This window comes from Nicotiana tabacum, chromosome 4 (genome assembly GCF_000715075.1).
Source record: "Nicotiana tabacum cultivar K326 chromosome 4, ASM71507v2, whole genome shotgun sequence".
NCBI classification, from domain to species: domain Eukaryota; kingdom Viridiplantae; phylum Streptophyta; class Magnoliopsida; order Solanales; family Solanaceae; genus Nicotiana; species Nicotiana tabacum.
The window spans coordinates 9,669,750-9,681,512 of NC_134083.1; the positions used below are offsets into that span (position 1 = coordinate 9,669,750).

General features: G+C 37.8%; 1 protein-coding gene across 1 annotated transcript; it reads right to left on the bottom strand.

Annotated features, from left to right (window-relative positions):
* Positions 1-264: 264 nt before the first annotated feature.
* On the bottom strand, positions 265-11,260 carry LOC107800827 (protein MLN51 homolog). The gene is made up of 12 exons (XM_016624072.2): positions 10,423-11,260; positions 5,319-5,421; positions 4,981-5,213; positions 4,058-4,896; positions 2,716-2,821; positions 2,334-2,459; positions 1,662-1,717; positions 1,511-1,556; positions 1,317-1,384; positions 1,138-1,213; positions 740-825; positions 265-648 (listed from the first exon to the last, which is right to left on the bottom strand). Exons 1-9 carry the CDS (start codon positions 10,941-10,943, stop codon positions 1,357-1,359), a joined length of 2,058 nt encoding a protein of 685 aa, XP_016479558.2. The 5' UTR covers positions 10,944-11,260; the 3' UTR covers positions 265-648; positions 740-825; positions 1,138-1,213; positions 1,317-1,356.
* Between the last annotated feature and the right edge of the window lie 503 nt (positions 11,261-11,763).

The window sequence follows — 11,763 nt, forward strand, 5'->3', positions numbered from 1 at the left end:
GCAAAATATACTATACAGTCAAAAGTACCACGCTCACTAATTAGTTTCATAGATTATGCAATCATTCCGATGAAAGAAATCCTCATTTATCCACTAACAATTTCCTTCTACTGCTAAACCCTCCGTTGTAAAGTTAAAGTTACCCCCAAGGCACTCCCCCCGCATCCTTACTCTCTTAAATAACAATTGGCAGCCCCTACCATTTCCTCCCAAGTATCACCTTGCTTCCAACAAAAGAGACACAAGTCTTAACACATAATGTTACACAAGGTTTCCCAACAATCCATTGACTAGAAAGTAATCCAGTGAGGTCCATCATCAATTCCATATGTGCATAAAATTGGAGAAACAAAAGTATTTTTGTAACAAAATTTATTATTCAACATCTGAGCAAGCTATGCTCTCTTGTTAACATAATATTTAACTACAACACCCTGAAAGTATCCACCAAATAAGTAGTAACTTAAGGCCACCAACGGAGAACTTGGGAAGACACTAGGGCAATCTATTCAGAAGAGGAGAACTTCGCATAATAACAAAACAGCTGCAATCGCTTCCAGAGTTTTACCATTATTTTCGTCATCATTTGAAGAAACCAACCAACAATTCTCAATTCCTTCAGTTAAAGAAAAACCAAGCCACAAGAACCTGAGATTTAAAAAAATAAGGTAAAACTTATTTCTCAATTTTTGAAAGAGACTTGCACAAGTATGAAGACTAGAGTACTGTAATGGTATACCACATATTTAAACAAATAACTGCCACCCGTCAAGCTGCAGGTATCCTGCAAGTGAAGCAGCATGAGCAGGCGTTTGTCATGTAAACCTGTGGATAAAGAGTCCAGAATGAGAACAGAATACAATGAATATAGATCCGGAAGAAACGAAAAACATAAGATGTATAAATCGGTAGTAGAAAAAATGCCCCAATACTGTTCCCCTTCAGATAGATCACGATACCATCAGATAAATTCATTCGACTTAAAAATTCCCCCTCTACAGGCCAGTAAGAGTGCTTTTTTGGGGGGGCTTTTTTCTTAGGAAGGTGGGGAGGGGCAATTGTCACGGTGATGAAAAAACGTTAGAGGAAACAAAACACAAGAAATTATGATAGTAAACTCATGAGCAAAATTGTTACCTAAAATACATCACAACACATGAGAGCCCTAGATGAGTCCATCAACAGTCGGAGAGCATAGGGTCTGGGAGAATGCCTGCAGCACCACAAGTTTTGCTCAGATATTCGCAAAACACTAACTATAGATGGAAAATTTTAACTGTAAACTAAAAAAGAAAATTTTGACTGTAACTTTCGACCTTAATCTGCTTATTAAACAGCTTCAACCTACAAACAAGCTCACTGATCAAACTTCATCTCTGTATATCTGCAAAGAACAATAGATGAATTCAAAATTTAAAATGGTTAATTAAACAAAAAAATTCATGTAATTAAGCAAAAAGGGAAGGCTGGAAATAGAGCCTCATTTCAGAAATGTTGAATATAAGCTTGCCTGCGAGGATTCTTCTGACGCTGACCTAAGTCGTCATTTGAGAGCTCTGAGAGATGAAATGGGGCATACAAGATAAGTGATATAGGTCCACAGATATGCAGGAGCAGAGCAAATTATGCAAAAACTAGAACACAAGCACCACATATCTCACCTGGTCTCTGTTGGGGATTGCATTCATTATTTGGTTTACCGGTATTGTTCTCTTTGCTGCAAAGGAAGCGATTGTTAAGTTTCTTTTCCACTTTTTACAACCATAATCAAAAAATGCCTGCTACATGCATAGCTGCAATATTTTACAGAACCAAAAAGTCACTTTCTCACAGACAAATTGTAATAACAAATGACGTTGATAGGTGAGAATGGATGACAAATCCACAAACCAGTAACTGTCGATGAAGACTGAATAAAGACATTGCACAAGCAGAACTCTCTCAGAGATTATGCTCCTTAGACTAAACTTACAATAAATATCCATAAATAGCCAAAACAACAAAATGGATCCCTCAAAACTTTTGGTTGCAATTGTACAGGCTTTACCATTTGCTTTTCGAGCTAAGCAACCAGGACAAGTTTTTCTTCGAGAGAAAAATATGGGTCACATTAGTCTTGACACTCGTCATGCTATCAGAGTTCACACATCATGAGTAAGCCGTCGCAGAACAGACAATAGCGACATCTCCATTAAGCAAAACAAGGCAAGAGAATAATGTATATGCAAAGGAATGAAAGAAACATGTGGAACAAGTATGATACACACAAGCCAGCACGAAGAAGAATACTAATGAAACGGGGAATATCCTGAAATGGAGGTGAGAATACTGACCTTGGAGCAGCAGTGAGAGAAGATATTTGCCCAGATGGGCGAGCATTATAAGCACCATCAACAGCAAAATATGGCGAACAGTATGTTGCACCTAATGCTCCAGCAGCCCCAGCTAAAACTGGCAACCTGACAATTGAAAACCAACATCATTTAAAAATTACCCAATATAGGAAAACCAGGGTATCAATATTTATGATTAAATGAACAGAGGTAAAATAATATACAACGATTCAGATGGAAAATATGGTTTCACTCCATAGACGTGCCATTCATCCCATCCACAACTGGGTAAATGATGGAAAATGCCTAAGTAATAAAATCTCCATACAGCACATGGAAGTTACACTCATCTTTCCCTGGTCGCATTGGCATAAAAGCTTACCATGTCATCTCAGAATTCCCCAAACCACCACCAACATATCCAGGAAAGGCCATGCCAACAGCAGGAACTCCAATGCCACCGCGGTGCTGTCCCCCGAATTGCATGACTGCAAATTCACAAGAGAGGAAAACTAAGTGTCACTCGGAAGCTGGAGGTAAAAAAATGATTTTCCTTTAGGAATATGCACCAATATAATTACCATAATGTACCAATAACAAACCAACATTCTTGATAAATATCACATGGCTCAATATAACTACAGCATAATCTTGCACCAATATAATGACCATAATCTATCAATAATAGACAACATTCTTGATAAATATCACATATGGCCCAATTTAACTATAGCATAACCTATATCTATATCTATGCTAACAGATCGGAAACAGTCTCTCTGCCCTTCCAGGGTAGGGGTAAGGCTGCGTACATCCTACCCTCCCCAGACCCCACTTGTAGGATTTCACTGGGTTGTTGTTGTTGTTGTTGTTGTATATCTATGCTAATAGAAAAGTGGGATACCCACTAAATAAAAAGTTGAATGACCAAATGCCCATAAAAAGTCGATGAACGTTTATGCCCCTTAAGAACTAAATTATTCATTCAACATTAATGTAAAAAAATATAAACTATAAACTATAAAGTTTGTCTTCGAATTTAAAAGTGTCTTGAAGCTTTAAAGAATTTAAAATGACATGTTTATGTGAAATCTTTATATTTTCTAGAGTTAACCTTTTAAATTCCATAATGTTTATCATATTTTCCGGGACTTATCAAAATACTGAATATTACTATAAAATTCTGAATATTACAATATTACCCAAAAGAAATTCACTTTTGGAAAATATAATGAAGTATTTGAAGAATATAAAAGTCGATCAACATTTCAGGGTAATTTTAGTCTATCAACATTTCACCTAAAGTAGCGGGCCAAATAATTCCCAATGTTAAACTACATTTGTCACAACATGTTTTCTCACACGAACAACTATATGTTGCACTATCAAGAGCTAGGGATATCAATGTCAACAACAAAAGTTCTGTCCATGATAGAACAACCAAAGTGATGAAAGTAAATATACACCAAAAACATCATCCTCGCAGGTTCAAATAATATCCAATCATTTTGGTTCAAGAATTGTAATGCAATAACATTGACTTTAGATGCTGCATTGTTTCCCCGCCGATGACCTTATAATGAATCTTTTTACTTGTATATAATAATTTCCCAAAAATAAATTGAGTGAAAGAGTACTGCACGAACCATTCTCCAAGGGGCACATACAGATGATGTTTATTAAAGAATGTTATACGAATCATAGTAATTATAAAAAGGTCTTACCTGGCAAAAAGGTTGGTGTTGCAGGAAAGTTCTGATCGCCACCACCAACACTTCCAGGTGCACCCATAACCTGAGCTCCGCCATGCAGAACCGATCCCCTTCCAGTGCTCTGAAGAGTGCCTTTTCCTTTTGCAACCATAGCACTCTTTGATTTACTTGAATCCAAAGAAGATTCAATCTCTCTAGTTTCAGAGATAGACTGTCCAGTTTTTGGGGGAGATGAACCTTGAGATCCAGTACCAGATCGCTGAGCAAACTGCTGACCAGCAACCTGGAAAGAAGGTTGTCCTCGACTTTGAACAGGATTTCTATGAGTAGAGGAGAGGTTTGTCGGCTGAGAAACTCGGTTGAATTGGTTATTTATTACAGGAGATTGGTAGTTTACAAGTGGCATTGCATTAAATCCTCTTCCTTGGCCTCTCAATGGCTGAGATTGAGTAGGATTTATTGTTGAGGAGCCAGGAGGCAACTGCAAACCAGATGATGGTTTCGCAGCTACTGCAGTAATAGGATCAGCAATATTAAGCTTGTCAAGGCTAATAGAATCACCAACATTCTTCCCTCGCAGCACTACAGTTGATCGTGCAGCAGCAGAACTATCTCCTAAAACAGAAGGCTGAGCACTGCGGCTACTTGTCCCGGTTTGCAACTCTCTCTTGTCCATTGTAGTGATTCCCTTAGTGGAGGAACTAGAGGGGTAAAATGGAGGAGAAGCAGAATTCAAGCTTGACACAAAGCTTAGCTTAGCAGCTGCCACTGCATCATTTTCTACATTTGATACAGGAGTAGATGCTTTGGCTGTGCTGTGATGTGAAAGTTTCTCAGCTGACAGACCAGATCTGAAAATTTCAATTTGATGAAGAACATTAAGAAGAATCCTTGCGGATGAGGAAAAGGAGAAAATTAATTGAATTGACACTCACTGTTTGTTTGGTGGAGGTGGTGCACCAATGTTGTCCTTAAATGAGGGCCGATACCTTCTAGGACCCCTGCCTCGCATACCCTTTGAAGTATTATTTTGAATCTTCTGATTATTATCGTTGCCCTGAATGTTGTCATTGATGTCAGCTTTGGGTCTTCGTGCTCGCACAGTTCCACGTTCAGGCCCTCGCCCTCTACCTCGTCCACGATAACGACCCCTTGAAGCCCTCCTACCCTGAGGATTTTGATAGAATAGTATTGATATAGCAACACAAGTTATGCAAAAGACTAGGAAAAAAGATAAGCAAAAACGAAGAAGCATGTGGCTATAAGCATTCACCTCTTCATAATTCCTCTCCTCCACGCTCAATTCTTCGAACTTGTCATGTCCCCATTTCCGATCATCTTTTGATTCCCATAACTTCCTTCCACCAAAAGTTCGCCTAGCAAAACAATTATACAACAATATCAAAATGTGCTCATTATTAATAGAAGAGCATTTGTAACATGTCAGGTTTGTGCATTTAAGAGAGTGAGATAACAGTAAGACCCATAAAGTGGTACATAGAAGCAACTTGAAAAGCAGTTTATGTTGTTCAGCACATTACCAGCACTGTCCGCAACGCCAATACTTAGAAGGGGTCAAAAAGTATGCCTATTCTGAAATACTCTTACGACTTACAGTTTGATCAAAATCTTCGACTTTGAGAGGAAAGAAAGAAATGCAGATTGAACTCATCTACGAGTGATCATGCATACCAGTATCCAATCACTTCCATCAAATACTATCAAAACTCATGCTTTGCAGCAGCATCACTTAGAAGAAACATTCCACTTTACAAAACTTAGTTATGATCCCAACTTTCATTGCACTTGTAATTTCCAATTCTTTAGAAAGTTATATTTAGAATTAACGATGAAAAACACAATCGCTAAACAATAAATTTAGTGCTTCTGCGGAAACATTGAAGATTGCAAACATGAAATTTGATATCTCATTTGCACTTGAAGAACGGTACAGGTTGTGTGGTGATGTTTTCGAACAAACCAAGCATCCATATAAAGAGGTTGCAATGCAGCTAACAAAAAAACATTAGACAAATGCAAGAAAAAAAATTAAAGCAGAGAAAGAATGATGTAGGTGTTTATTCTATGGTCAAGGGTACATGCAATGTTATCCCTAGTCTTCAATCACTACCTGATCATTTTGGTGTTCTAGATAAAATGCACAGGTCAACAATGACATATTCAGAATATCATTCTCACTTAGGGAACAGCTACATACCTGGATTCAGGAACAAAACCTACACGATTTGTATAAAATGTAAATATCCAGTACCGGTACTTGTAGTTTTCTGCTGATTTTCAGTGTAATTTGAAGAATCCACCCAAAGCACTCATACCCATGTCACACCTATTTGATATGGGTAAACTAAGGATCCAAATTGAGAGGTTCCCATTAAACAAAGTGACGGGAAAAAAATATATCAGATAAGCAAAATTACAACGAGGGATAGCGTGACTTTGGGTATTTCACCCTTCTTAGTTGAATGGTCTAATTTGTCTGAATATCCAAAAGATACTGGAAGAGGACTTACACTCAACTTTACCCCGATCTTCACTTTTTAAAGAAAATATTAAGATTTTGAAATCTTCCACGCTTCATTGCACAAAAGAAATAGAGCATCTATATTTCACTTTCTCTTGTCTTCACTTTTTAAAACTTTGTGTTAAGCACTCATGCTCTTCATTTATCAATTTCATAACTTCTTTTTCATTCACTCCCTCTGTTTCAAATTAGATGAGGTACTTTCTTTTTTAGTTTGTTCCAAAATAAATGACACATTTCTAAATTTGGAAATAATTCAACTTTAAACTCTTCATTTTACCCATTTTACCCTTAATGAGAAGCTTTTATAACCACACAAATATCATGGCCCCACAAAGCTTTTACCCCTTAAGCTTTTAAGACCACAAGTTTCAAAAACCTTCTTTTTTTTCTTAAACTCTGTGCCGAGTCAAACTAACTCCTCTAAATTGAAACGGAGGGAGTAGTATCCAACAGTTCTATATATAAAAAATGGATGGTAAAGTTATTATCTTCTCGTGAGGAAAGCTACAAGAGTTCACGGTGTACAGGCCTTCATTGTGTATTAATTTTAACTACAACGTCCTATCTTCCACAAATACCCCAACCCCTTTTCTGATGGAATAAAATGTAAGAGTTGACCAATGAATAACATGTACTAAAGGAAAAGGAACATGATGATGTTGAAGTCAAAGAGACACGGACAGAATCAGGTACAAACAAAAGGCATCCCGGTGCACAAAGCATCTCACATTCACGCAGGATCCGAAGAAGGGCCGCACAAGCATTAGTGGCTGCTTCCACGGCTCAAACCAGTGACTTATAGGTCATAAGGAAACAACTTTACCGTTGCTCCAAGGGTCCCCTCAAAATCAGGTACAAACTTGGGGGGGGGGGGGGGATGTTGTGGCTAGAACCATTTCTGTCAACATATTCAAAAAACTCGTAAGTGTCAACTGAAGGAGCAGAGGACACGTGTAGCTTGACAAGAGGAAAATATTATTCTGCGGAGGGATGTTCATACGGTGGGAAGAACGCTCTGCATGTGTGAATAAATCCAAGAAGTGCCAGAGACTGAAGATGATTCTGATGAATTTTATACAATAAAGAGTGATGCTCTTGATTTAGAATAATTGGTAGAATGGAATCCAACATGCGTGGTCAATGAAATATTTCAACCATCGGAACAATGGACACTAGGGAAGTTATGGGTGACATCAAACGGGACTAAGTTGTGGGATATGCAAATTAATGGCCCAGAAGGACCAGAGATGCACAGAAGAAAGTGAACAACCAATGAAGAAACTCTAGCAGACAAAAAGAGGGAAAAGAACAAGTAATGGTTCATTATCTACATGCTACCCGTAGTCTTAAGCCAGAAAAGAAAAGCAGCAGCTAGCATTACCAGTACAATTATTCCGACAATATCTTAGATATACAGGATAAAGTAGCTAATGCATAATTAGCATAAAACAATAGAATCTTTTAGCTGTCAAATGACTAAATTCAGCGAATTCACAACAATCAAGGTTTAAACACTGATTTTATTTTAATAACATTTAAGTCCTCAAGCACCAATTTTATAGACTCAGAATACGTCAAACCATCTGACATCTAATCTTCAAAAAGCAATACAATTCCATATTACTACTCCCTGTAATCCATTTTATGTGGCAGAAAACTCTTTAATATTAAAACATCTCATTTTACCCTTAACAAGACGCTCTTACAGCCACAGAAATGCCATAGCATGTTTAAGACCACAAGTTGTAGCGATACATTTGTAGCAAAAGCCTTTCTTGAACTACGTGGCCAATCAAACACCTCCATATAAAATAAAATGGAGGGAGTATTTAAAAAGCACACTCTAAACATTAAGCAGTAATTCAACTCAGAAAAAATAAACCAAAAGCTTCCAGAAACTAACATTATAGCTAGATATACCAGGCTCGAAACATTCTCTTTTTCTGAGTCATCCTACCTTTATCAAATTAGAAAAGTTCATGGAGATGCAACTACACTAATCAGGTGTTAATGGAACCTGACATTGTAGAAAAATTAAGAAAATGTGTTCTCCCACTACAAAAAAAGCAGTATGGACAAAAACCTTTGACCATTGTGCAGACATTTGGTAAGACAAGGCTCTCTTGGTGCTTTTCCTTGCATTCTTCCATTCAATTAACTTATGAGTGATAACTAATGGAAAAGACCCTCAATCTCCAACCATAATAGCGGAGGTCCAAGTAACCAAGGATAAAATGTTTAAAAGGCCACCGTCGAGCTCTTAGTTAGGGCAGTTTAAGCAACTGGGATTTACTAAATTAAAAAAAAAAGATTACATTAGAAAAAGGTTCTTCCACTCAATAAATTTGAGTTAAAGTATGATCAACCTTCTCTTCTAGATCTATAAGTTATCCAGCTCCCTAATGAACAAATTGTTTAAGCTATATGCCTCATCAATCAATTTGTATTTCTTGGATACATATCAAGCACATTGTATAGGATTACTATGTGACTTAAGAAACAGTACCATGTGAATTTGCAATGTTATTTATTACTAGGCTCCTTGATTTTTACTTCTGCAAGAGTTTTTTTCAAGGGAACAGGTCTAAACCTCATAGCAGTTCATGGATAACTTAGCATGCTAGAGCACAGAGGCATCATAACAAACCATGTGATACTTGCATGTGCCATTTGACACTTTGAGTTATACTGAGTGGACCATCAACTATGTGGGTCATATATCCCTATGAGTTTGATCATTTTATCCAATTCAGTTGAAAGTTTACTTGAAAACCGTTGGAACCCCCAAACTGATCCACAAATGTACCCTGTTACTGAGAGCTTTAAGTCACCTTGAAAGAGGGAAGGTGGCATCATATAAGCTGGTATAGTACACCATGACCAAGAATCATTTTAAGGCCAATTAACCAGAAATCCTAAAAGAATCAACAAAGATCTCAATCTTCAAATCCATCGACCAGCAACTGAGAGAGAGGAAGAGAGATCTTCATTCCCATTACTAGTAACTGCATATAACCTTCCTGCTACTTCTTTTTCTGAACATGCAAAGCTTGACATGCTTGATTGTTTTTAAAACGCAAAGCAAGTGATCAAGAAATTCCTAATTAGCAAGTTGTTCTGCAATTTTTCTATCATATAGCAGCTAACTAAAGATTCCTTCAATTCAATCCTTCTCAATTGCACAGGTAATTCTCTTGGAAAGCAATTATACAAGAAATTAAGAGTACTTTGAATAAGGCATGAAGTTAAGAGTACAAAGCTAGCAACAATCTTCCACTCACGAAGTGAGACTTCTTCCCAGAAAATGCAGATGTCTACAATATGCTTCAGGAGCTAACACAACTATCGTTATCAATTGCTTAGCAGACGAAATATTTATGAGTTTAACCTAGGTAGAATATCCAAAAGAAACCTTCATGGTCCATATAGCTTTAAAATTCTGAAAGCAACCAGCTGATTATCAAAAATATTGACCAAGACACGATGCTATACACATATAGGGTGCCAAACTAATTACTCTATCAAATCATATTCTGGTTTGGCAAGATTAGGCCTTTCTGATGGACAAAGTCATGTCTCAACAGCGGCATGTTCAATAGCTCCACTGGACTAAATATCTCTACATGTGTTCATAGTATTTGAAGAGTTAAGATGGCACATAAAGTACAAAAACCTTCCATGTTCCATATAGCTTTAATTTCTGAAAGCAACCAGCTGATTATAAGAAATTTTTACCAAGACACGATGATATACACATATAGAGTGCAAAACAAATTACTCAATCAAATCAGATACTAATGCACTATCTCTGAGCATAGAGAATGGACAATACCTGTGTCGTCCACCGGCATTGTCTCGAAACCTGTCATCGTGCATGTAAAACGCTCCAGCAGTGGGCACTGCAAAGGGTTCATTCTCTTTCTTCTCCTCTTCCTCCCCCGGCAGCACATTATTCTCATTGCCATCAGCAATCCCTTGACCTGACCCTGTTCCTTCGCCCACAACCACCTTCACTCCATCAGCACCCTCCGCTACAACCTCAACATCCTCCGTAACACTTTCCTCGTGACCATCGCCAACAATTCCACCAGCTTCCTCGTACTCATCCTCCTCATCCTCCCCGTACTCTTCATCATCGTATTCTTCTTCTTCTTCGTCATAATCGGCAGCAGCGCCTTGTCCCTCCGATTCGCCGTCAGATTCAATCCTCTGATGGGGATTTTCTCTCTCCTCCGGTTCCCTTTCTTCCTCCTCCTCGTCATCGCTCGCCTCTCTCCTCCGCATCTTCAACGACAACTTCGCCTCTTCCGGGTCGCTCTCGTACTCCGCTTCTGCTTCTCCCGCACTCGCCATTTTTCAACTGCTAAATCTCGCAACAGTTCACACCAAACACATAAAAGAACGGAACTTTTATAAACAATAAACAAATTTTTTGAAGAATCAGGTTTTGGGGTGTGATCTGAATCTTTTGTAGAGTTAGATTAGGGGCAATTGAAAACCCTAGAATTTTAGATGGTGGATTAATTCCGCTACCCACCCAATCCCAGTCGATTATTTTGTGGATATTTTTACACGTTTTTCCTCATACGGTGTGTGTCGTCAGCATATATATGTAGGGGAAGTCGTCTTACATTCCCGTTTGGGATTCGGATTCTGATTCGGGTTGGACTGAGGACTTGCTGCTCTCCTATTATAGACTCTTAAATAGCTAAGGTCCGTGGTCAATGGTCATTTAGCCGTTGGGTTTCCGTTTTCCTTCGAGCAAATTTGAGTTGTAGCCGTGAATTAATTCATACAATTTAATTAAGTCATACAATTTATAGCTCTAAACAAATTATAATTGCTAGCCTAAATTTATTCAAATGCAATAAATTTCTTGGTCCTTCAAGAAGTGTTTCCTCTAGTCTCCTGTTAACAAGAACTAATCTCTCAAAAATCTGTTAAACAGAAGACAATAAAAAAACGGATGCATTTATCTGGAAACCTAAGATAAAAAAAATAATAGTTAATCAGATAACCAGAAAAACAAAATCATTCATACAGGACTTGGAAGTTCATAAAGTTCACAAAGAATTTAGGAAGCTTTCCGGTAAAATGATTGTCAGATGCCCATATGAAACATGACAAGGAACTCCAAGTTAGTACCGCAAAGTTGAACATTTTTTTCTTGAAA